This window comes from Bombyx mandarina, chromosome 25 (assembly GCF_030267445.1).
Source record: "Bombyx mandarina strain Sakado chromosome 25, ASM3026744v2".
NCBI lineage: Eukaryota > Metazoa > Arthropoda > Insecta > Lepidoptera > Bombycidae > Bombyx > Bombyx mandarina.
Window position 1 is genome coordinate 3,352,967 of NC_143231.1, and position 26,808 is coordinate 3,379,774.

Consider the following 26,808-nt stretch of genomic DNA (forward strand, 5'->3'; position numbering starts at 1 on the left):
AGATTCCAATCACATAAAAACAAAAAATAATTACATATATAAATTTAAAGACAATAAAAAAAAAAAAAAGCTAGTAAATAAATTACTTGAATAGCTCTAAAAATGACGACACTGTGAATTTTTTAATATCACCCACAAGAAAATAAAAAACCGCGCGAACCATTCATTGTCATACGTCACAAGTCTTGCAGGTCGCCCTGTGCGGGGCGGGACGCACTAGAACTGGTTATCTCGGCAAGGAGATGCGTGTTTTATGCTCGCATTCTCAGACGTGGTGGGTGTATGCTGTATTGCAATTCTTATATTTTTTATTATACTGGTATATAAAAAAGCTATTTTAGGCTATTGACGTTAAGTTTTCACGATGGAGATTGGATTTGTACGCGGACAGTCTAATAATTTGTAGGTTATTAATAGGTTGACATGGGTATGGTTTTAGATTTTTGACTAAAAATCCGTTGTATACAAGTGCAGAAATCGTAGAGATTTCAAAGTAAGTAACTACCTACATACCTACCTACTTAATATTTTATCTGCCGTACATACTTTAACATCTTATTTATTACCGTTTTATTTGTATTTTGGTAAGAAACTATCTACGGAATCTGACTTAGTACTAAATAAGTCAGTGCAGTCCAACAATATTTTGTATAACTACCTAGTATAGTATCATTAAACACCTTAAAATAGATTTCTGTTTGTTATTAGCCGCTTTGTTCCATTCAACAAATAAACAAAACAACAAATCGGCACAAAAATCCCTCGTGAGGTTGACCGCCTTGAACCGAACCCGCCCCACCGGTGATAAGTGGCAACTTGGTGACCCATCGTAGATATTGAACAAATAACAAATATTTATTTAGGTACTCTACGAGGGTTGCACTAAAAGTATCGGGAATGGAATATTTCCACTGTTCCGGTCATATTAAAATCTTTTTAGTTGAAAACTCTTGGTTTTAAAAATCGAATACCCTTTATTTATTTAAAAAAAGATTCTCGGTCTTGTCACGAGGTTTTGTCAAACTTGTTTAGTCGTTGAGAAAATGGAATTGACTCGAGAAAATTCAAGAGCGATGATTTATTATGACTTTCGAAGTGGTTTAACACAAAAACAGTGTGTTGACCGGATGATTTCTGCATTTGGTGATGAAGCCCCATACAAAACCACAATTTATCGCTGGTTTGCTGAGTTTCAACGTGGACGTGTCAAGCTCTGTGATGATCCCCGTCAAGGTCGTCCAAAAACTGCAGTCACCCAAGAAAACGTTGATGCTGTGCGTAAGCTGATCGAGGAAGATCGACATGTTTTACTGGTGGTAGGACCTCTTGTGAGTCCGCACGGGTAGGTACCACCGCCCTGCCTATTTCTGCCGTGAAGCAGTAATGCGTTTCGGTTTGAAGGGTGGGGCAGCCGTTGTAACTATACTGAGACCTTACAACTTATATCTCAAGGTGGGTGGCGCATTTACGTTGTAGATGTCTATGGGCTCCAGTAACCACTTAACAACAGGTGGGCTCGTCCACCCATCTAAGCAATAAAAAATAAAAAAAAAACATGTGACATACCGCGAAATTCAGGCAACTTTAGACATTGGCATGAGTCAAATACAAATAGTCTTGCATGAACAATTAGGTGTAAACAAGTTGTTTGCCCGATGGATACCGCATTCGCTCTGTGAAGAGCAAAAAGCGGCTCGCGTTACTTGGTTCGTCAGAACTCTCGAAAGATTCCACGCAGGATCCTCAAATGCTGTATACAACATTGTATCAGGTGACGAATCCTGGATATACGCGTACGAACCCGAAACAAAAAACCAGTCACGAGTTTGGGTGTTCGAAAATGAGTTAAAGCCAACAAAAATTGTTCGTTCACGGAGTGTTGCAAAAAAAATGGTGGCCACGTTTGTCTCCAAAACCGGCCATGTTACGACTATTCCTCTTGAGGGACAAAGAACGGTTAATGCAGAATGGTATGCTAGCATTTAATTTTGTTTGCCACAGGTCGTTTCTGAACTCCGTAAAGAGAACTGCAACCGCCGCATCATCCTCTATCACGACAATGCGAGTTCTCACACCGCGCACAGAACAAAAGTGTTTTTAGAGCAAGAAAACATAGAATTATCAGACCATCCGCCGTACAGCCCCGACCTAAGCCCTAATGATTTCTATACTTTCCCTAATATAAAGAATAAATTACGTGGACAGAGATTTTCATCACCTGAAGAAGCTGTGGACGCCTACAAAAAGGCCATTTTGGAGACCCCAACTTCCGAATGGAATGGTTGCTTCAATGATTGGTTCCATCGTATGGAAAAATGTGTCAAATTTCGCGGAGAATACTTCGAAAAGCAATAAATACATTTTTAAATAGTAATGTTGTGTCACTTCGTTAATTCCCGAAATTTTCAGTGCCGCCTAGGTAGATCTAGATTTAACCAATCAACGATTCGAAGATCTAATAAAGTTAGTAAAATGTTTTACAGATCTGCTCGAGAAAGCTACGATTACAACGCCATTGGCTATGTATAGATGCAAAGAGAAGGCCAACTATGCACGGTAAAAGCTAGAATAACTCCAGAGCATAAAGTTAGGAGCAAGCCATGTCGTTGTACATTTGTATGTAATAAAGAGACTGTACAGGTTATAAGCGTATGTTGCGGAAAAAATGTATTCAAGAAAGTTTTAATGTTGTAAGTTAGAATATAATCACGTTTTGAGTAAAAGGTTATTGTTTTATTAAAACGGCTCTGCAAGTTCTAATCCACATGCTATTAATAAAATGTTATCAAAGAAAGGCAGCATTTTCACGTTTACACATGCATGTGGTGGAAACATTTTAAAATCTCGCAATCTTCCTATCGATCTTTCAACGTGTATTCGAACAGCAGCAATCCTTTTTGTATCAATTACTTCTGTTTTGTCACTGATAGTACCAGAACAGATAGTACTTGGTCTAACAAGCCGGCGTCTCTTCCTCTCTACTATGGAGGCGATATGTTTAAATCCCTTGTCTGCTAAAATGGTTGATCCTGTCGGTATCTTATCGGTTATATTGCAATCTTCAAACAAAGTAGCGTCGTCCACTCTTCCACCATAACCACCAGATATAAAGTTTATAAATCCGTTGGGTGCTATTGAGATAAGAAATTTCAAATTTCCCTTATAATTGGACCAAGTTAATGACTGGTGAATTGCATTACTAGGCTGTTAATTCGAACTTCAAAGCAGTCAATAATGCTTTGGGTTTTAAAGAAACGAGTTCGAAATGCCATAGGCAAATTAGTTGCGACATCTGCTTGCTCGGGAAAATATATTAACTCTCATAAAATGTGCTAAAGGCGATAAAGTTTTTCCAATAACTTTTGCAACCCTTTCGAAGCCCAAAATCTATAGCTAATCGAGAATACGGATCAGTCAATCTTATTTTTTTTTAAATTATCAGGATATCTACCTGAGGTCGTTGAACATTATTAACTAAAGTCTCTATCAAAAAGTAAGTGTCTTTGGAAAGCCTGTGATTAATTAAGATCTGTGAATTCGTCGCATGAGTTTCCACTGAAAGAGACCGACAGATTAACAATGTCTGAAGTTTCTATAATAACGTCACTCACTAATGTCGTTGCCTTGGAGTATTTCATTGCCTGAAGATTTAATATTTTTCTGCCTGAATTTTGTTTGACATCCTTTATTTTTTTTTTGCCCATTATATGTACTTGTGTGCCCTTCTTTTTTGTTTTTATTTTCACACTGGCTTCCATATCCACATCAAAACAGTCCATTGGCACAAAAATAGGTCTGTCAGGATCTTTAATTACTTCATCACTTTGAACAAATTCAATAAATTCTATGGGTTTTTGGGCAACAGAGGCTGGAACTTCTTTTGAAAGTACTTTTTCATAATACTCTGCTCGACGACGCTTCGCAACTGCAGACCGTTCTTGAGTAACTACCTTGGTTTTTTGGCAAGCAAACTTATGAGGTATAACGTCTTTTTTCAGAAGTAGTCTGCCACCAGCAATTCGATGTCTCATAAAGTTTTGAGTGTCGTTGTCGACCTAAAAAATAAAATACAGAACAGAACGTACTAAACTCTTGCAATAGCTTGCAAGTAAAACAATATTTTCCAATAAAAATAAATAAGTACCTAAGTAATTGAACATCTGTCCTTTTTGGCTATTAATAGGAAGGTTCGTACTATACAATAGAGGTCCGTTGTCACAGGTATAATTTTTAACGTTTCAAAATAATCGCTAAGTTTACGAATTTAAAATGTAATTAAAGTATCTCCCTTAATAAATTTATAATTATATGAGTAGGTATAATAACCGGCAAACTTCTTGAGCATTTGTTGACGTAGTGGGGGTAAGTTTGCGCATGGTACACTCACGTGCAAAAACATTATTTACTTTGCGTCATAATATTATTAAATTATTAAAATCAACATATGTATTTATTTATATATTTATTAGAACATCAACAAAACATATAGGTTAATAATTGTAATAATTTAATCTTGGGGTAAAATAGATATTCCTTCTATTAAGTCAAAACTAGAGCTGTTGCCAGGTCTTCGTTCAGTTGAAGCGAAGCTGGTATTTGTATTTTTTTTTTCGTTATCATAATCTTGACCATCATCATCATCACTGTTTTCATCACCCGAGTCGCTATCATCGTGATGAGTCGACATAGGGCTCATCGGCGTAGTTTACAACTCGGTCGATTCGGTCTTCTTTTTTGTCTATAATTAATTATTTTTTGAAGATATTCGATTCGTAGTAATCGAATGTTACTTTTTTCATTTACCAGCTTCCGATTATTTTCTGTTCTTTTTTTCCATCTGAAGCCTAGCTCTTTCATAATTCGTCGTAAGCTTCATTCCGAGCCATTAAAATTTATATCCTCTTTAAATTTTTCGAAGCCTTTCTACGATACGGAGTTTCGCTGCTTGTTACGTAGTTATTATGATTACATCTTTTTATTAGAGATTGAACGAAACTATCCATTCCGGTAACTTTCTTCTTCCCTGATCTTTTCTTACCCGGAGTCCGAAACACGGCGAGCAAGCCAGAGCCTTTAGCTTCGTTAATAATGCACCTAACAGTACTCACTGATGTTTTTGTTGCTTCCGAAGTCTGTTTTAATTTTTCCATATCATTCTTCCCCTGTTTTATAATGAAGCAATATACATCGTACACAAATTTTCTACCCTTTCTTTTAAGTACTACACCAGTTTGTCACGGCATAGTGTATGTTTTATAAAAAATCAACAAACACTCATCAAATAGCAATGGCAACAAAGTCCACAAGCAATTATAACAAATAACTTAACGATTAATAACGATAGACTTTCCACTGTACGCAAGCGTACTTTTGGGAGCAAGCGGAATGAGGGCGCGGTGCGGGACGAAAGGTTCGACTGATCTACCAATAACGCACTCGATACGATTTCCCCTGCCGTCGCGCCTCACCCTCACCACCAAAGTGATCTAAAATTCGGTTCTGCGCAGTCAAGGTCATTTGCTCAAGAAGTTTGCCGATTACTATAAGTATTAATAGATGTGTAGCGTGCAACATTCGGTAGCACTCGGGCGTCATCGGACGCGATCGGGAGTTCCCGAACGCGCAGGTGTCCCGTGACGTCATGCAACGAGATTCGCGTGCCTCGATTTAAGTTAAATTTAAAACGTAATTTTAGTTTTAATTTGTTTCTTCTAGTGCCTATATAGCGTTGCTTACTTTACTTTTGATTTTATTTTTTAATATTGTACACATTATAGATATTGTTGAATTGGTGTGTTTGACTTTTATATGTTCGCAGTAAAATATCCCGCGAATACGAGGGACAAATTTTAATAACAAACCACAGATAAATAGATACTGACATAGATACTTACATCAAAATGGTCTTCACAGCAATACCGTACTGATTTTTCTGATAAAGATTCCTTTCTATTCATAATTTTGCACCACTTATCTCTTATTTTTTTCTGCTTTGGTACCGTAAAAAAATGCTTATCAGGAGCAGTTACAGTCGTGTTCGTACACAAAGGCACGATGCAGTATTTATAATGTATTTTAGTTTTAGTTTCCATGATAATACCTGATATTGTGTTGCGCTAACAAGTACTAAAAGCACATTAGCACACTGCGGCGAACAGTCGCATAGTCAGTCAAGCGTCGTCCCGAGACGGGCGAGACTTGTGACGTCAGCGCTAGGCCGACCGGTCGCGCGTCATACGATTTCAAAATGAAAGGGAAAAGCTTCCGAACTCCGTCATTTATGAAGATAATTGAAAAAAAAAACACTAGGATTTATTGCAGTCTTAGTGTGATATTTAAAAAAGAAAACTGAAAAAATTGAAACTTCCTTATTGTAAAATATAACAGCAACAGAGAGCAATAGGAGTGCAGATAAGAGATTACAATATCGATTACATATTCGATATTTTAAAAATGTTAAATTAAAATCAAATATGTACCAAGCAATTTATTTACGTAGGTATTACATCTTATTATATATGATTATTTATTGGTTTTCAAGATATTATATAGTTTATATTTTATATTATATGGTTTATAAGATATTATAGACAATATTCTTCTTTCATTTAAATGAATTTTATTGGCTTTATTACCTACCAACATAATTTTAAAGATCATTAATAACTAATGACCTTTGAAAATAAATTTAGCATCTTGGCCTAATCAACTGGCCAGTATCACAAATAACGGCGTATTCTTTTGGCATTAAAATTATCTATTATTTTAGAAACATCGATTTAGTATCATCGCTATCATTCGGGGTCGCCGTTCCCAACTGTCGAGAGAAATCTAGTAGAACCAGCATAAACATAATTGAGTTAGTGACATTATCCTTTTTTTTTTTTTTTTTTTCCTACCTATGCTGATAGCCTTGAGAGGCTATGTCAGCGTAACCCTAACTTTAGTAGGTGAGCTCACGGGGCTCAAACCTGACGATGTTGCTAACACGAACCCTAGCAAGAGCCGTGCTTCGCAGAATCTACCACCGGATCGGAAACGCGACCCACTGAGAAGATCCGGCGAGAAACTCAGTGGGCTGTGTCTGAGAGTTAATTTACTCGTCGAGCCCTTCGTCGCAAGCGACGGGTTCGACGAGAACGGTGACCGGTGCTTGAAGTACCTAAAAGCACCGTTAGTGGATCGGGAGGATCCGAGATGACGTGTTTTGGGCGACGTCGACTGCTTTCCATTCTGTCCGCAGGATCGGGAATGATTATGCATTAGACTCTAGACTCTAGTGCATACCTAATGACACTGCCCAGTGTACACTGAATGTTAATAAACTATAGTTTAACCTATTATACCTGTTATTTAGGCTTTCCAGGCCCTATTAATTTAATTAGCCCGTAAATGTACCTATCTAGATTGGAAAGCCCTGATTTAGTTGTTTTCATTGTCAAATCATCTATATCAATATATAATTAAATTCAATAATCCAAAATATTGACAACGCTAACAACTTGCAAGCATCTTTTTAAACTATATTATTTAAGAAGCAGTTTCTTGAATAAATTAATATTGTTTTCTTTAGAATTATCCGTTTAAAAATGCAACAATATACGTATTGTTTATAGGTATGTATTTTAAAATAATAAAATTGGTAAAGATAGGTAGCAATTATTTATTTACCTTCAGTAATACATCTTATCTATAACTTACCATTTTCTTCAAAAAACACGACCGTCACGCTCACAACAGGCAATCAAACTAAGGCAAACTAACAGTACAAAAGAATTTTATGTGTGTTATCTATGCACTTCAAATTATTAAACAAGATATTGTTATTTCAGATAATAATATGTACTTTAAAACTAAACTTATATAAATTTTGTTATCAAGTGTTTAATTTTTTGCAATTATTAAATTTAATAGAAAGTTCCTTTTCTAGTAATAGTATAAAGTGATAGAGTAAAGTACTTTTATAAACATAGAAAGTGAAAATATTTTTGAATAACAGAATGGGAGCTATTTATGATACCAAAATCACACTTTTTAACCGACTTCAAAAGAGGAGGTTATCAATTCGACTACTATTTTTTATCTATGTATGTTCACAGATTTCTCAAGAATGCCTGAACCGATTCAAATAATTCTTTTTTTCTTTTTTTTGTTCTTAAGAGTAGATTTCTTAAATGGTCCTGTAATCATTAAGATATGATGATGGGATCCTGGAGAAATCCACAAAAATCTATAATTTTCAAAGCCCATCTTGAAGTAATTTGGGTGTTTCTTGTTATTCTTCTTATTCTGTGCCGCTGCGCACCGGCCGGCCGGCGCCTTGTACATCGTACATCGTACCTACATATTACGCGCTGGATCATGATTTTGCTGAGATGTTATTTTAAAACTGCAATATCTTCTCACACCCATTAAAATAGTCATAGTCACAATAGTCGAGATACTCATTAAAATCAAGTGAGGAGAAATTTCTTTAAAATTAAATACTTGTAATGAATAACGTATTTATTTGGATAAGGATTAATATCATCTTTATAAAAACACCTTCACAAATAATGCTTTAATTTAGAACTTTGGTTAGCATAAAAAACGTTATATACCTAGTCAGGTCATAAGTATTGTCACACAGTAAAAACTTTTTTTTTAGAATGCTGGCCACAAAAAAGTTTATTGAATTCGAATTTCGAATTGTTCATGAAAAAAAAAATGTATACTTTTAGAATTTTACTCATTTTTAAATATGGAGTGGACGCTTAAAGAAGACCGTGTTGCAGTTATTGCGTTGCATCGTTGCGGTTACGCGCCAATTCAAATTTTTAACATACTGAAAAATTTGAATATAACCAAAAGATTCATTTATCGTACCATCAAACGATACAATGAAGACTCTAGTGTAGATGACAGGTCAAGAAGTGGTCGCCCTCGGTCTGTTAGGACTCCAGCAGTGATAAAAGCTGTGAAGGCGCGAATTCAAAGAAATCCCAAACGTAAGCAGAAACTGTTGGCCCTTCAGATGGGGTTAAGCAGAACCACGGTGAAAAGGGTGTTAAATGAAGACTTAGGGCTTCGGGCATATCGAAGAAAAACAGGACATCGTTTGAACGCTCGTCTAATGGACCTGAGACTGAAGAGATGCCGCGCTTTGTTGAAGCGGTACGCGGGAAAAAAATATCGGGAAATTCTTTTTTCGGATGAAAAAATTTTTACCGTAGAAGAGAGCTACAACAAACAAAATGATAAGGTGTACGCACACAGTAGTGGAGAAGCGAGCAACCGTATTCCGCGTGTCCAACGAGGTCATTTTCCATCCTCGCTCATGGTATGGTTGGGAGTTTCTTATTGGGACTTAACAGAGGTACATTTTTGTGAGAAAGGTGTAAAAACGAATGCACTTGTGTATCAAAATACAGTCCTGACGAACCTTGTGGAACCTGTTTCTCATACCATGTTCAATAACAGGCACTGGGTATTCCAACAAGATTCGGCGCCAGCTCATAGAGCGAAGAGCACACAAGACTGGCTGGCGGCGCGTGAAATCGACTTCATCCGGCACGAAGACTGGCCCTCCTCCAGTCCAGATTTGAATCCGTTAGATTACAAGATATGGCAACACTTGGAGGAAAAGGCGTGCTCAAAGCCTCATCCCAATTTGGAGTCACTCAAGACATCCTTGATTAAGGCAGCCGCCGATATTGACATGGACCTCGTTCGTGCTGCGATAGACGACTGGCCGCGCAGATTGAAGGCCTGTATTCAAATCACGGAGGTTATTTTGAATAAACTTTAGTGTCATAAGAATCTATGTTTTGTTAAGTTCATTTTGGTATATGAATGGTTACATAATGAATAAACTTGTTTCAATTATTTTACATTAAACATGTGACAGAATTTATGACCTGACTAGGTATAGTGAGCCAACTTTAAAATGTAGACATATGCTGTCACTGACTTTTTTTAGAGCTTTTAAAGGGGAACAATTGTGTCATACTTTAAAGTAGCGAAACGTAGCGAAACAAAAGGAAAAATCCCGATTTTGAAACATTACTAATTATTGGTGCTCCGCTTGTACTGGTCTTAGCGTGATGTTATTGATAGGGTGGACTAGCGGCTATAGCAATTAATTAAAACGTAAATGAAATACTTGAAAACATTGTGTTGACTTGTATAAGAGAAAATATAATTCAGAATGACACCGTACATCAACAGTAAAAAGGAACATAATACAAATTCAAATATAGTGCATCATAGACAATTATACGTGTACAGCATCACGATCTTCCAACACCTTCTCCTGATGTTCACTCATGTTGCCGAGACACGTTTCTATACATGCATTAATCTTGCAGTGTCTTTCAAATTTTACTTTTGACAATGGTTTCATCATAGACAATTATACGTGTACAGCATCACGACCTTCCAATAGTTATATAGCCTATTCTATACTGTGCAATTGCGGCCCTCGGGCCGCTTGCGGCCCGTGGACGATATTTATGTGGCCCGCGGCATAAAAAAAATACTGATATAATATATTTACCATTTTTTTCCTTACAAACATGTTTTCAAGCCTATTCCTAATTAATAAGCTACCCACGTTGCATAAATAATAATTTTAATTCATATATCTATGGGACAATCGCCTTTTGACAATTGATATTAAATATGTCAATTGCCTGATGAATACTGAAAGAATTTTTGAAATCGGACCAGTAGTTCCTGAGATTAGCGCGTTCAACCAAACAAACAAACAAACTCTCCAGCTTTATAATATTAGTATAGATTAATCCGAACTTTTTATTTGCTTTTCGTTTTGAGATTATTTTTACGATTTATAATAACTGAACAGTAACCCATTCTTCTAATAGGCCACAATTTTGTTTCCAAGACAGCTTGAGTTTAATCTGCCCTTGCGTACCAATATTCCAATAAAATGCAAAATGCGAAAAAACTGGGAAAAAAAAATTTTTTTTAACGTCTAATGTTTTCCTAAGTCCTAAACGAAGCTGCGATGGAAAAAAACTATTTAACCTTGATGAACATGGAAAAACCTAGAATTATTGAATTTACAATCATATTAATCTTATTTTAGACTTTGGATAGAATCGGGAGAATAGATTCAGATTTGGCAAGATCTAAATTGTATTGTAAAAACCGATTGGGAACTTTAGGGAGCAATATGACAGCTTTCCTTCAGAGATTTTCCTGGTTTCAGTCAATAAATTTCGCTTTAAAATTCAATTGAAATTACGATGGCAATTTTTTCGAAAAACAAAATGTGATATTTTGTGTTCCCACATAAGACGCCAAAGCACCATAATTATGCCAATTCAACCGAACTTTAACATAAATTATTGATATCTCTGAACCTAATAATGATTTGCAAAAATTTGTATACCTAATTGCTTTTGTGATAGTAGCTATATATATATAATAATGCGGTTCATCCAATTTGAACCTAATATTTCAGGAATGATATTTTTTAAACTTTGGACTAAGTAAATAACAGATTTACAATGTCAAAAAAATAGCTCAGGAAAGGTCTTTCTTCACACTGACTGTAATTAATATTATTATGAAGCTATGACAATATTTTCAAGTGACTAAATTTGTAAAGAAATTGGAATCATAAATAAAACCCAAGAATGCTGGTGTTGCCATCATAATATTAGGCAATATTTATCATAAAATTATATTAAGGTTAGGATGGATTCCCTAAACATCATCATTCTGTCTGTTTATTTGTTCTACTGTGGTTCTCATGACCTCATAAATCTCTACAAACTTTACAGACAATTAAGACGACGCTTGCTTCAGCTGCAACAATTCTATGACCACAGTACAAATGCAAATTACTTTTACATTTCTGACAATTGTAAAGTTTTGTAAGAATTTCTTTTCCGCACTCTTTACACGAAGCAGACGTTTTATCTTCCATACCTTTAACTGTTAGTACAGGTGAAACACCTAAGATTTCCAATATAATTGGTTCAGAGCAACTAGTGCTTGAACCACAAAAATTGTCAGAGACAATTATTTGCTCTGTATTTTTATGACCAGTTTTTTCTTGATGAAGATGATTTAAATTTCCAGCAGGAATTATTGGAGGTTGTGTAATGTGCTTAACAATTTGTTGTGCATCAAGAAATTTATTTTTGAATGCTAAATTATGTGGTGATACTCTAGATAAGTTTGTATTGTTGATTCTCCATTGCAGAACATAACACAATGTTACCCAATGAGTTACATTCAAATATTCCATCAGTCTATCCATCAATGTCCTAATGTGTTTAAGCCACTTTTTTGAACTGTGCCTGTGTTTTATTTTAAAATGACCTAAAAGCAAAAACTTTGAACATTTATGTAACAATTTGGTTCTTGTCACAGAAAAAAAACTTGGATCATCTACAAGGAGTTCATCTGGCTGTCCAAAATCGGCAAAGATTTTATACAGTTCCATAGCTATTTCAACGTCACTATTGTTTGCTAAAGGCCTCAGCTGAACTAAGCCGGTACCCAAGTCTTCATACACCAAAATAAACTTGAAGTCCTCAACAGGCTTGTCAGTCATGCTTACAATGTTTACTGCACATTGCTTATTAATAATCTGCTTGCCCATTTTATCCTTACAAACATCACATAAGCTTAGGACCGCTTCAATATTACTCAATTCAATAAAGTTATCTATTCTGATTATTCTCATTGTTTCTAGGAGAGTGCGATGTACATTATCTGCTATGTGTGCTTCCCAAATAATTTCAAAGGCATCTTCGCAAGGTATCAACCTTAATACATTCTGGAAACCATAGTCTTGCGTTATTCTATTCAATATGACATCGTCGTTAACTTTAGTAACGCAAAACCGATTCAAATTAAAATACTTTGGAACTTCATTATTACTCCCATTGAGGCAGTCTATGATATATGATACTTTAGATCTAGTCCAAACCTCACTCAAAAGTTTATTTTCTAAACTCATTGAATACATTTGTTTCATTGCGAGCGAGCTTGAAGTCATGGTTGAAATACATTGGTTATTGAATAGATTTTAACTCGATTACAGATACAGACATTACAGTAACTATTAAAGGCACCTTAAAGAAAAAATATAACTAAACATGTGGGTGTGTGAACGGACTACTGATTTAATCAGAAAACCTTTTCATTTATTTCAGATCTAAAAAAACCCCTTGATTCTTGCATTTTTTATTTTTTATTTACGGTATTTTTCTTCGAGTTTTTTTTTTTTTTTTAAGAGATTTTTTGGCCTGGTAACTGAGACCTATAAGTCATGTCTTATTTTAATGTATATTCTTAATTTTATGAAAAACGATGTTATGGAGTGAAATGAAATGAAAATGATTAATTTGAGACATTAATCAGCTGGGATGAAATTAAATGAGATGATATGAGATGAAATCTAATCTCAGTAAAATGGTGGTCATTTACTAAGATTTTTTCATGGACTTTTTGGAGGATCCCGAGAAGTTACGTCCAGCGGCTTTGTTTCATTTTCCCACATTTGTGCACTTTCACAGATATTAAACGGTTAATAAACCACCATTATTACACATTTAAACCCGAAGAAACACTAAATAGATAAAATAAAACAAATCACACAACTTCACTCCACGCGTTCCCGCCAAAAAGTCTCTTTTTTTATTTTTTAAACAAGGCACATAGAATATACACTGAATATAGGGATTAAAATCCTGTAGTCTTTACTCATAAATCGGAAATCCGGACTTTTAGTCGAACTCAATCAATTGATCGACTTCAGAAATCGATAAAGTAGAACTAAATTATATCTTTCTACATGTTTACGGTCGTTCAATAAATCATAAATTATTTAAATTACACTAAAATTAATTGATTTAATACAAAAAAAAATCATTTACTTGTACTTCCGTTCTATTCAATATTAAAAAACCATATCTGCCATCCGTAATTGTTTTTTGATGAATCTTGATTTAGCACTGGACCATAATAACATGCCGTATTTGGTAAAAAAATAGATTTTTCGATTGGTCAATCCAGAAAGCCACTCTAATTTTTAAGTTGGAAGTTTAGAACGCGAGGGTGCTTTTATAAGCTTATTTCATAAATCGAAGGTGTGAAGTTAGCTGAATTATTTTAACTGTTTATTGTTTCTATGCTTAACCGTCTATTATTGGTAAATATTTATATCCGTTTAACATCTTTTGTTTTATGGAATAATCCTACACCCACTATGGATTTTGTTTTATTTCACCTCATTTAATTTCCTTCATTAATGATAAATTTCTATACCCTTCGTTCTATTTTACATTTCTATATAACAATCATGGCTTCGGCCTTTAATACAAAACATTAGTGATTAGAATTACGGTCTTCGTTTCCCATTGCCCATCCAATGAGAATCAGACAAAATATTAAGTAGTTTAGTTTGTTGAGTCTTTAATATTTAAATCTTTTCCTAAAAAAAGCAACGCCAAATCTATCCGAGTCAAAAATTTTCCGAAGTATAGACGTAAGAAAAATCAATGAAAATGAATACAATATCCAGCGAGCTCAGTATGAACGATTTAAACAGTAAATTCTTTGAAATAATGCAAAATGAAGACAACGCCGTCGAAGCGACAAATTTTATATACGATCAATTGTTTGACGACGTAACCTTGGGCATCTTGTTTGAATTCCATCATGGGGTGAAGACCGGCCTTACAGATCTGATAGAAGGGGAGAAAGAAGAAGAAGAGCCCTATAAAATAGTAAATACATCCGAGTGTGACGTATTCGGATTTTCAATGATGAAAAAGACCCCAGATTCAAACTGCTCGTGTCCAAATTGTGAGCGACCGGTGTCGGCAACGAGGTTCGCGCCTCACTTAGAGAAATGTATGGGTAAGGACAAGTTGCTAATACTGTTTCACTGATTTATCACATGTAGTACATGTAATTCATTAAACGGTATTATTTTAACGGTGAATTTAAGTCAAAGCGTCAACCCCATTTACTACCAGTTAATATAATCTATTACAGTCTTAAACATTTTGTAATAGAGATATATTTAAAATTAGAACTATGTTAGTGTTTTTGCAGATTGCTATTTTCTTTAACATACCTAAATTATTAATTTTTTTTTTTGGATTGGATTCACAGTCTAGTAATAGTATCTAGATTGTGCACAACCATCTTTGTGTAACTGAAGACTTTATTTGCAATTTTGAGAAAAGTAGGGAGGGGTATGGCTTATGTGGTTTTAAATAGTTGAAACCTACGCGAATACCAGCACTGGTCATCTTACAAACTACAATTGATATATTTAATCGCCTGATGATCAGTCAAGATCATGAGATAGTTTCTTATCAAGCCTCATGCCATTCACATTAAACTAGAATATAGTTTGTCCTATCATTCCACCTGGAGTGCAAAGTAGTAAGAAATTGTTTCAACGTGTATTTGTTATATTGTATATAGGAATGGGTAGAAACAGTTCTCGTATAGCATCCCGCCGGATTGCCTCAAACAGTCGTGAACCTACCTCTTATGCTGGACTACTAAGTGATGATGATGATGATGCTGACTGGGCCGGGGGCTCAATGCAAAATGAACGCCGGAAACGACGAATTAAAAACAACAATAACAGGAAACCAAATAAAATGCACAAGTATGTTGGCACCAATTTGTTGTTTGAAATAAAGTAATTATTTCCACTATGCTGTAAGCAATATGGTACATATATTTGTTGGTTCATTCTCTTCTTTTATCTAAGTAGTGGATCAATATAATTTCTTTGTAAAAACATTTTTGGTTAATTGAGAATAACTGAAGCCTTCCTATTCCAGAAAGTAATAAACACACAATTACAAATTCTAGAGCTATACAAATTTGTGGTCTTTCCCCTCAATTAAATTCTAGAAAGAAAAACATGTTGTTCTCTCTCTCTATTAATGTAGTTTCTGATGACCAAGGACAATTGCCCAGATTCATTGGATGACTAAGGTGGATAGAGGACTTTTTATAATTACAGTGGTAACAGCAGAAATGGTCACCTGAACAATGATGCTAATGATGGCAGTACTACCTATGAAACAATGACTGCCAATGAGAAGAAAAATCTATTATTACACAGCTGTGGTGTTGTTTCTGAACACACTAAGAAGTTTTGCACCAGGTATTTTGAGTTGTTATTTCTTCTTTTCTCCAGACAGTTGCTTTTACCAATATCTGCTATTTGGCTAAACTGATAAAGTACTTTATCCGACATCACCCTTTAGTAAGACGCCTGTCTTAAACATGGTCTGCTGATGGGCTTTTCTCTACAAACTTTTTTTTTTTTATTGCTCAGATGGGTGGATGAGCTCACAACCCACCTGGTGTTAAGTGGTTACTGGAGCCCATAGACATCTACAACGTAAATGCGCCATCCACTTTGAAATAAAAATTCTAAGATCTCAGTATAGTTATAACGGTTGCCCTACCCTTCAAACCGAAATGCATTACTGCTTCACTGCAGAAATAGGCAGGGCAGTGGTACCTACCCGCTCGGACTCACAAGAGGTCCTACCACCAGTAAAAACTGAAGGTGCTGATAGATCTGATCAGATAGATCATATTTGTCAGATAGATCTGATCAGATAGATCGTATTTGTTACATTATAATTATTGTGTATCATGAGATTTCAATTTATGAAAACCATTGAATAAGATAAACTCAATATCATTTATTCAAATTAATTTTAAATTCTGATCAAAAATATTTATTACTCAGGTCAACTCGGTGTCCCCAGCACACTGAAGAGCAACGCCGGGCCGTGCGTATCAGTGTATTAGAGCCCTCAACTCCAGAGTCTCAAATGATGGGTCTAACCCCCGACGAGGCCAGCTCTCCGCCCGATTCCAGTCCATCTTCGTCTTGTTCATCGTCGAGTCGCAAGCGCGATCGCCACCGAGCCCCACCAAAGATGAAAAACAAACGGGAAAGGAACATCTCGCCGAGCCAAAGAGAATAGAGTTTACACAAGATCCTGCTCAGATGATTGGCACGGAACTTTTGGAAGGCTGAGCTGGTGATTGATAAAAAGTGAACTGGTGTTTTTTTTTGTGTGATACATTTCAGGATAACGTACTACTGGTTCAGGTGCTCTAAAATACTTAGTTCTGTGATGAGACATTTCTAACAAAGTAAAAAGATGATTTGAGATGTTCTTCTGTTACAGTATAACTAAGTCTGGTGTTTCGATTGCGACTGTCGATGGATCTCATTATTTCAACGAAATTAGTTATTAGGACTTCCTTTGATATTGTTTTTTTTTTAATGTACTGTAGTATGAGAGTAAGAAATTGCATGAAGCATTTATTATTTTAAAAGTAAAACATGCATTCTACATATTATTATATAAGACCTATATCTGCACTTTTCTTTGTACAGTAAATAGATAAGAGTGCTTAGAGTTAGAGCAAAGAATTAAAAATATAAAAAAAAATTAAAATATAATCATAAAAGCCAATATAATGTTGATAATCAAACTATATCATTACAAACAATATTTGGTTAATGTAAGTATTTTATGGATGTTTGTGAGAATATTGCCATATGTAATTATTAGATGTTAGATGTATGTCATTTAATACCACTTTCTGCATCAATCAAATGTCTGAAGTATCTTCAGAACATATTGAAAAATTAAAAGGTTGAAATAATTTGTCGTGAAATTCGCATTTGATTGAAAGCAGGTGAAAGTGTGCTATTATTTAAAAAAAAAAACAATTATCACCACACTTCAACAAAAACAATGATCATCTTGCCTCAAGGTTTCCTGTATTATGGGAACAGAAGACTAAATATACCTTTCAATACATATATATTGTATATATAACAAATATTAAGAACAAAGAAACCTGTTCATCAAATGAATTTTTACCCGGTGCTTCTCACAGTATTGAACTTACGACCTTTGGCCCTGCAGCCACCGAGTCATTATATCGAGTTGTGAAAGGCTTAAGCGATATTTCGCTTATTACGGGACATTTATTTTTGTTTGGGTATTAGCATCAAAAATTTGATATTTTTACTTGAACTTCAACTAAGTTTACTCTGTTCAAATAGCTAAAGAAGTTTATTTTGTTATGGTATTTTTTCAAAAATTTAAACCCCCAATGGCTTTTTCTCCTACCGACGTTCGGTTTTCGTCCCGCTGTACAGGGAATAAACTGTAACTTTTCCTCCCGCTGTACAGGGAAGAAAGTGTAACTTTTCGTCCCGCTGTACAGGGAAGAAAGTGTAACTTTTCGTCCCGCTGTACAGGGAAGAAAGTGTAACTTTTCCTCCCGCTGTACAGGGAAGAAAGTGTAACTTTTCGTCCCGCTGTACAGGGAAGAAAGTGTAACTTTTCCTCCCGCTATACAGGGAAGAAAGTGTAACTTTTCGTCCCGCTGTACAGGGAAGAAAGTGTAACTTTTCCTCCCGCTATACAGGGAAGAAAGTGTAACTTTTCGTCCCGCTGTACAGGGAAGAAAGTGTAACTTTTCCTCCCGCTGTACAGGGAAGAAAGTGTAACTTTTCGTCCCGCTGTACAGGGAAGAAAGTGTAACTTTTCCTCCCGCTATACAGGGAAGAAAGTGTAACTTTTCGTCCCGCTGTACAGGGAAGAAAGTGTAACTTTTCGTCCCGCTGTACAGGGAAGAAAGTGTAACTTTTCGTCCCGCTGTACAGGGAAAAAAGTGTAACTTTTCCTCCCGCTGTACAGGGAAGAAAGTGTAACTTTTCGTCCCGCTGTACAGGGAAGAAAGTGTAACTTTTCCTCCCGCTGTACAGGGAAGAAAGTGTAACTTTTCGTCCCGCTGTACAGGGAAGAAAGTGTAACTTTTCCTCCCGCTATACAGGGAAGAAAGTGTAACTTTTCTTCCCGCTGTACAGGGAAGAAAGTGTAACTGTTTCTCCCTGGGTACAAGTGCGCATGCGCGTTAGTGTCTACGTCTGCTCTCACGCACCTAAAATTCTCGGCCATTGTTGTGCTCGAGTTATTTGCAGTATTGTATTTAGTGTAAAAGTAAAATAAACAAAAGGCAATAAAATTTAATAGTGAAGTATTAAACAAAGATGAGTTCATCAGACAGTTCTTATTCAATTAGTAGTAGTTTATTTAAAAATTAAAAAACAGTAAATTGGTTTTTTTATGAGTATGGGGGGCTCCACCCCCCTACCCCCCGCCAGGGCTTCGTCCCCGGACCCCGACTCGGTACTCCACTAACTTTTGGCTTGGTAGGAGAAAAAATAGTATGTGCACCGCTGGACAAAAGTTGGACATTTCTTGCCGGGTGTTTTTTTACCTTTAATTTAGAAGGTTAATTTTACACGCGGGAGGAAATGTCCAACTTTTCTCCCTTGATACACAATGTACTATACTGTAGAGTTGCAAAAATTTCGCTTAAACCAAACGCTTTTCCACCCCTCGATATACAAAATTAAATAGACAATGACGAAACATTTCAGTAACCTTTCCCCTTTTTTTTGCAACTGATTTTTTTCCACCTTGGAATCGTGAATTGTTTTGGTAGCACAGGAAATCCCAGCTTTGGGCCAGATGATAGTGTGTAATAAAACCAATATTGGTTATTTAAGTTAGCTTTTTGCTAGGGTGACATTGAGGGAGGTAATTAAACATTGCTAACAGTAATTATAATGTTAATATTAGGTCTCTGTCATTTGCATTCTTTCATTCTCACTAGGTTATTGTTGGAGTCCCAGAGATCAGTTTACAGCGGGCTCTATACGTTAAGTAATATCAGAAATTTAGTCTGTTAGTTGACTGATTACTTTAGGATCCTCAATATTTGTTTTTTATGTATTATTCTTTGTGTATTGTCTTCAGTGATATGTTTGTTAGTCGGATAGGTACTGCAGTATGTACTGAAACTACATGTCTAGTTGCATGAACATTTTTTTTAGTTTTTTTTTGGAATAGGTATCTTTTGTATTATTCGAATTCCTTGTACTGTTCAAACAAAGAAACCTTCCTCCGGAAGTCGCAAGGCTAAGCTTTTTTTCGTTTTTTCTCTTACATAAACTGGTGACCAAGTCGTATCTGGAGCCCATACACAATAGCCATACACCGTACAATAGCCTTATTCTGTCCTAAAACGACATCTGCTACGTGTTCTCTATTGAATCGAATATTTTAAAAGGAATTTTTTTTTTAAATCCGTAAATCATCATGATCATTTATCATCGAAAATGTATTTTGAACATCTACAGATATGAAGATAGGGATAAATGTTAAAAAAAAATATTACAATTTCTTGTACACCACTGCTACAGTACCAGCTTGCGACAGCATATTTTATTTGGTGTAGTGTAATGGTCCGCCGGTGTACGAGGCGGCCAGTCCGGCAAACTCGTTTCGATGAAATGTTGTCAGACGGCTTTGGACTAACCGCTGACCCGTAATCCTCAGTAATGGGGACCAAGCTTTCTATCAACCCTTGTAGGAACTGAGAGGATGTAAACCTCTTAAAAAAAATAACCCAATCTCAAGTTTTGGCGCCCGGCGATGAGATGAATGGCTGGAGGGAATCCAGTCCCGAGGGCGTCTCTCGGGGACCACACCCCTCAAAAAAGGAATATCATTATGAATTACGTCAGTTCGGGAAAAGAATTACCCCAGGAGGGTACCGACCGCTCAGCGGCTGGAGAATCCCTCCGTGCTTCGGCACGCTGCCCCGCGTATTCTGGGGGGGGCACCAACTGCCAAGAGGGCTTAGGGGGCGGCAGCGCGGGCCGCGAGATTACTAGGACATCATCGGACGTCCCTACCGTCGCAAAATCGCAAAAAAACAGCACGCTTTCGATGTGTTCGAGGAGCAGGAGCTCTGCAAGTAAACCGGAGTTCATGGAAAATGAAGTGCACGCGAACGGTGGCCAATCTCTTCGCAGGCAGCGGTCTGCCTCCTGGCCTCCATCTGCGTCGAAATTCAATCCATCAGAGTTTTGGATCGAGAGGATGCTTCGCATTAGTCGTTCTATCTCAGTTGAGTCTTGCCCAGAACCATCAGAACACAACGACTCATATGCAAAAATGGCTTCAACAGCCTTCGTAGTCGAACAAGTATTGGAACACTCGCCGGACCTTGAGGATATTTATGCGAAGGGTCTTGAGGTCAGCGTGACCGCCATCAGGGGGTTAAGGTCAGTTTTATTAACGAAAGATGTGGAAGATCGGAAAAAGCCCTGTCAGACAGGAAAACAGCAGTTGCAGACAGAGAAACAGTTGGAGATAGAAAGACAGCTTTTGGAGATACAAAAACAGTTGCAGGCAGAAGAACAGTTACAGACAAAAAAACAGCAGTTGCAGACAGAAAAACAGTTGCAGGCAGAAAATGAAGAGTTGCAGAAAAAAAATCGACAATTGCAACAGGAAAAGGAATGGTTACTAGCAGAAATAGTGGCTGCTCGAAAGAAGGTGCAACAAATAAATTCCCTCTTCGTGGAACCGGCCGTCTGTCCCACGGAAACTGCCACACTACCTCCACTGCCACTCCAGCAGTTGAATGTTAATGGACTCTCGCGTGCATTCATACATGAATTCGACATAAGGCTCACAGAGCTTGAGAAAAAAATGGACGCCAGGGACAAGCTGCTTATGCCGACTGATGCTACGGTTTCGAAACCCGTAGCCACCGCAGTTGCGCCCGATATAGCACCAGGCCAAAGTCAGGTATCCGCTACAACCTCGACACAAGCATATCCTACTCCATCGCCGTCCGCAAGAGTAAATCGCCCAGATTTAGCACCGGGCCAAAGTCAGGTAGCCGCTACAACCTCCACACAAGCATATCCTACTCCATCGGCGTCCGCAAGAGTAAATCGCCCGGATTTAGCACCGGGCCAAAGTCAGGTAGCCGCTACAACCTCGACACAAGCATATCCTACTCCATCGCCGTCCGCAAGAGTAAATCGCCCGGATTTAGCACCGGGCCAAAGTCAGGTAGCCGCTACAACCTCGACACAAGCATATCCTACTCCATCGCCGTCCGCAAGAGTAAATCGCCCGGATTTAGCACCGGGCCAAAGTCAGGTAGCCGCTACAACCTCGACACAAGCATATCCTACTCCATCGCCGTCCGCAAGAGTAAATCGCCCGGATTTAGCACCGGGCCAAAGTCAGGTAGCCGCTACAACCTCCACACAAGCATATCCTACTCCATCGCCGTCCGCAAGAGTAAATCCGGGCAGGCACAGAACCTCAAAAGCAGCAGCTCGACAGAAGCCCCGTTCACTCACAATAACGCTGACTGGAGACGATATTCCTGAAACCTTAAAGATGGCCACAACAGCGGCCGGAGAGTTCGCCGCTGGGAACGAAGATTTTCTAATGGAAGCCTCTATAGTGGCGGCATGGTGCTTTCCAAAACCGGCACAGGTCAAGTTATTCCGTTGTCTTCGACCTCCCAAGAAGCAGCCACACTGGTGGACCCCAGAAATCGCGAAACTTCGCACAGAGTGCATAAAGGCGAAACGTCAGTACACTAGGCACCGTCGTCGCCAACCAAACAACGAAACGTCTGAGGTGGGAGCACAGCTGCACGCCACCTATCGCGAAAAACAGAAGGCCATGCAGCTAGCCATTAAGAAATCTAAGGCCCAAACTATGGAAGTTCCTGTGACAACGTAGACTTGTAGGGTCGTTGGTATAATAATAACACGTCTTAGGAGCCAACCTGGGTAGCTAAGCGAAAATATAGTACTGGCCTTTTTCACAAAATTAAGAGAAATCAGCCAATCTCCATATGTGCTAGTCGCCGCCAAATTTTTGTAGCTCTTTAAAAACAATTGGAAACAGAGTTTGCATTATTAAAGTTAAAACGAAGGCCCGACCCTGCATCCGTCAGAAACTACTACCGTAACTTATACGTGCAGTGATTTTATGCGTAAATGAAAAATATCCATAATAATAAAATAAAATAAAAACATTGCTATGCTTTATTAATGACATAATGTTCGTAGAGAATTAAGATTATCTTATTGTACTGATAATTTTACTGTAAAACCTGCCTTTGTTATGTATAAAACGATATATTTCACACTTATAAAACAAAAAGAAGTAATTTGTAAGGTCTAAAATTATTGATATAGATGGTCTTCAAATTTTTCGCTTCAATAATCCTCAATGAAGTTAGACAATTCAATATGTAACCATAACCTTAACCACTCTCAATTAGAAATTCAAAGCATTTAATTGTTCGAAAATATATGTCGAAATTTAATTATGTCAAAGGGTAAAAAAGTTATTTGGTTTAATACGCGACATTTATCTTTGTAATTAAAGGTTCGTCTTATTCGGTATTTGCATCAACAGTTCGATGTTTTCAATTGAATTTCAATTTACTTTAAATAGTACTCTATTTAAATAGCAGAAGAAGTTTTTTTGTTAGGACACTTTTTCCAAATTGAGTCGTCTATTATCAAAGGTGGCAATCTGTGCATTTGGACAAGAAAATGTTATTGATATGTCAATACAGATTGATTTGAATATAATCGTCTCCTTCAAAGAATACGGTTCAAAAACTGCATTAAATAAAGGTTAATACTTAACCTGTTATTTATCTAAGATGTCGTTCAGAAGAGTTTTGTGACTGCCAATGGAATACAAAGTCAATAATTCGTTTTTCTGATTTACCAATAATTGTCCAAAAGTCACATTGCCGGCTTTGATAATAGTCGACTCAATTTTAAACTTTAAATGTAATAATGCTGTAAAGTCGCTTAAACCAAAGTCACTTTTCACCCCTTGATATATACTATAATATTGGTGTCATCCGTGATTTAAATAAATTCATGTAGTTTCATGTTGGACTTTTATTTTTATTGTCCGCGTGTTCTTGTCAGGCAGGGATTGACCGGACTAATAACGAAATAAAGGTCTCCTTTGCAACAGAAATGCCTAAGACGGTGGTATCTACCCGTGCGGGCTTTTCTATAGATTGCCACCAATTAAGTTTTAGTACAAGCAGTTTTATAACTTCCAGACGCTCCAAGTCCCAGGTCGTATAATATAAACCATGCATTAGAAAAATAAGAACAATTAAAAGAATAAAACATTTTATTCGCATACATAATAACTGCATCAAAATATTTACATTAATAATTAAAGATATCACATAAAACACTTCACAATGTAAATTAAGCGATGATATTAAAATGTAAGTACTAAAAAACAAATTCGTTCATTCAAATTTCAAACATAGATCTTTGGAATGGGAGAGAAATTAGATATTAGAAGAAAATTTAAGAAACGTTAGTATTATATTTTAAAATAGTTTAAAACAATTTAGAAAAAGAAAACATTTCAAGTCTGCGTTGCCAGACAACAACCAAAAATTAATTGCTAAAAAATAATTTTGATAAATCATAATAAAACATTCATTGCCTGCTCTCTCTGTGGTCATGATAAAAACAAGGGTCTTGATAAATTTGTGCATTCAATTAAACATTATCGCGTTCATAAAATTCACTAGAATTTTTATATTGTAACGATATAATATATTCAAACCACAATCTAAGCAAAAAAAAAATATAGGTACTTGTATTTTTTGTTACGATCTCGATTTCTTTACATATTCATCGAACCAGCAATGATATCTCTTATAAGAATTGCTTATCTAGAACTACTGTGAATAATATAATGGAAATGTATAAATCTATTAAGTCAGATGTTAATAACGTATTAATAAAAAAATATTTTAATTCAAGTTTAAACGATTTGTGCTTTCACTACAAAATCTGTATTTTGATCTTGGTAAGTTGCCAATCCCTATATTGTACATTAAAGTTTTGAATACCAATCGTGAAATTGTGATCACTAAAAATGTTAATTATGTTATATGAAAAAAATACTCAAAAGACCTACTTTAATAGTTGTGAAAACAAAAAAAAATTATATATGACAATATAATTTAATTTGACAATACTTATTGCTTTTAATTGCGAATCATTTGAATACTTTTGGATAAATACCAATCAAGTAAAATGTAGTTACTGTGTATATCTCTACACTGGGTTGGCACGAAAATGTCGCACAGCGGAAACATTTTTTTTTAACAGGAAATAATTTTACCTACGACAGCACAGCCTTAAAGGTCGATTATCCATGATCATATTTTTAAATTAAAATTGGTTTATTGGTCGTTGTAGAACCACTTTTTAAGGAACTGTAATTAGGATTATTTTTTTTTTTTCTAAATAATTCGCTATTCTAGATTATAATTATTTTTCGCGGTTATCACGCGACAAGACAGACCATCGTATGTAATCCGAATAAAAGCGATATTTTTTTTTATATAGGTCCCGCATTTTGCTCCTGATGTAGAGATTTCTTTATTCGATCGAATTAAACTAATTAATTTACTTGGGCTTGTTAAACAAAAAACTGCATTAATTACTTATTTAAAAAAAAAAAACTGCTCTTCCGTTGTTTGGTCGGTCGATATGATTGATATCTTTATTCGAGTTTGTAAGTGACATAATTTAATTGTACTTCGCATTTCAAAATTACTTTTTCTTAAGCGAGAAAAATGTATGACAATTTTTTCTACATACAAAGGACATTTAATATTTTTCTTCCTTTCATCATAAAAATACTAATCTTCTGGTCTTTCATTTATTTAGAAGACATTATTTATGTGTTGATTGTAGGATAGGAATCACTACATAGTATAAAACAAAGTCGCTTTCTCTGTCCCTATATCTCCTATGTATGCTTAAATCTTTAAAACTATGCAACGGATTTTGATGTTTTTTTAATAGATAGAGTGATTGAAGAGGAGGTTTATATGTATAATAACATCCATTCAATAGTGGATAAATCAATAAAAAATTACAGTTTCCGAAGCGAAGCAAGTGCGGGTCGCTAGTAAAATATATATTCATATAGAGAAAGCTGTTGTTAGATTCCTTTCTTCTGAAGTTGTGCTACAGATAATAATCGCTTAACCCTTTGACTCTCGTGTAGGTCACCGGTGCCCTACGCGGCGTATTCAAGTAATTATATTGATTTCCTGTATTGATTAACTTTGCTTTGTTTTGTTTCTTACTGGTGGTGGGACCTCTTGTGAGTCCTCACAGTTAGGTACTACCGCCCTGCCTATTTCAGCCGTGAAGCAGTAATGCGTTTCAGTTTGAAGGGTGGGGCAGCCGTTGTAACTATACTAAGACCTTGAACTCATATTTCAAGGTGTGTGGCGGCATTTACGTTGTCTATGGGCTCCGGTAACCACTTAACACCAGGATGGCTGTGAGCTCGTCCACCCATTTATGCAATAAAAAAATAATGTACGTTTTAGCATTTTAGATCTCTTAGTAATATTTTCACGCTCTTTATCTTCGGATTCGTCTTACCCAGAGTCTACTAGATATTTCAGCGCCTTAGTAACAGAAGTCGACGTACTTACTTTAAAGCGCCGCGTTGGTCACCGGTGACCTACACGACAGTCAAAGGGTTAAAGCGCGCTCATTTCTAATTAATCTATGAACGTTGCCATATGCAGTTTAATACGAACATACAAGGTAAAATACTAAATCATCGACCGACCGGACACGTAGAGCGTTGAATCAGCAAGCCGGCGCGTGCGCGTGTCGACTTGCAGATAAAATTAACAGTTACAATAATGAAACTAAGTAGCGACGCGAAGACGCGATGCCGGGACGCGATGTTAGTCGACGCTGATTATCGACTCCCGTCCTTGACCCACGCCAATGTATTTAACTGTAAAAAGAAAAAGTAATTTAGCTAAGTTAAATTTAGAGAAAGAGAGAGAGTATTCTTTATTGTACAC

General features: G+C 36.4%; 4 protein-coding genes and 1 long non-coding RNA gene across 6 annotated transcripts in view; 2 read left to right on the forward strand and 3 right to left on the reverse strand.

The window, feature by feature from the left end:
- The window catches only part of LOC114243932 (N-acetylneuraminate lyase), a 275,732-nt gene extending 269,564 nt beyond the window's left edge, over positions 1–6,168 (reverse strand). For both annotated transcript variants that reach the window (XR_016325399.1, XM_028175585.2), the window contains exons 1-2: positions 5,895–6,168; positions 3,612–4,055 (exon numbers count right to left, since the gene is read on the reverse strand). Coding sequence is in view for 1 of the 2 variants with exons in the window: in XM_028175585.2 (XP_028031386.2) it covers positions 3,612–4,055; positions 5,895–6,092 (642 nt within the window). In the remaining variant the exon portion in view is untranslated. The remainder of the gene's footprint in view (positions 1–3,611; positions 4,056–5,894) is intronic.
- On the forward strand, positions 87–2,723 carry LOC149499823 (uncharacterized). The gene is made up of 2 exons (XR_016325400.1): positions 87–493; positions 2,484–2,723. It is a non-coding gene; the product is annotated as an uncharacterized LOC149499823 (long non-coding RNA).
- Positions 6,169–11,640: 5,472 nt separating the features above from the next.
- LOC114243915 (SCAN domain-containing protein 3-like) lies at positions 11,641–13,642 on the reverse strand. The gene has a single exon (XM_028175566.2). The coding sequence runs from the start codon at positions 13,010–13,012 to the stop codon at positions 11,762–11,764; it is 1,251 nt and encodes a 416-aa protein (XP_028031367.2). The 5' UTR covers positions 13,013–13,642; the 3' UTR covers positions 11,641–11,761.
- A 302-nt stretch (positions 13,643–13,944) lies between these two features.
- On the forward strand, positions 13,945–17,837 carry Sgf11 (SAGA associated factor 11kDa). The gene is made up of 4 exons (XM_089738576.1): positions 13,945–14,877; positions 15,454–15,643; positions 16,007–16,150; positions 16,748–17,837. Exons 1-4 carry the CDS (start codon positions 14,517–14,519, stop codon positions 16,986–16,988), a joined length of 936 nt encoding a protein of 311 aa, XP_089594702.1. The 5' UTR covers positions 13,945–14,516; the 3' UTR covers positions 16,989–17,837.
- Positions 17,838–24,059: 6,222 nt separating this feature from the next.
- The window catches only part of Adss (adenylosuccinate synthetase), a 32,347-nt gene continuing 29,598 nt past the window's right edge, over positions 24,060–26,808 (reverse strand). The window contains exon 10 of the mRNA XM_028175625.2: positions 24,060–26,738. Coding sequence (XP_028031426.1) covers positions 26,686–26,738 — 53 coding nt within the window. The 3' untranslated portion in view covers positions 24,060–26,685. The remainder of the gene's footprint in view (positions 26,739–26,808) is intronic.

Bases quoted from the DNA above. Each gene is read 5' to 3' on its own strand.
- LOC114243915 (XM_028175566.2), bottom strand. From the start codon at position 13,012: ATGACTTCAAGCTCGCTCGCAATGAAACAAATGTATTCAATGAGTTTA.
- Sgf11 (XM_089738576.1), top strand. From the start codon at position 14,517: ATGAAAATGAATACAATATCCAGCGAGCTCAGTATGAACGATTTAAAC. The intron at 15,644-16,006 runs GTATGTTGGCAC...TTATAATTACAG, and splicing joins AAACCAAATAAAATGCACAA to TGGTAACAGCAGAAATGGTC. The intron at 16,151-16,747 runs GTATTTTGAGTT...TTTATTACTCAG, and splicing joins ACTAAGAAGTTTTGCACCAG to GTCAACTCGGTGTCCCCAGC.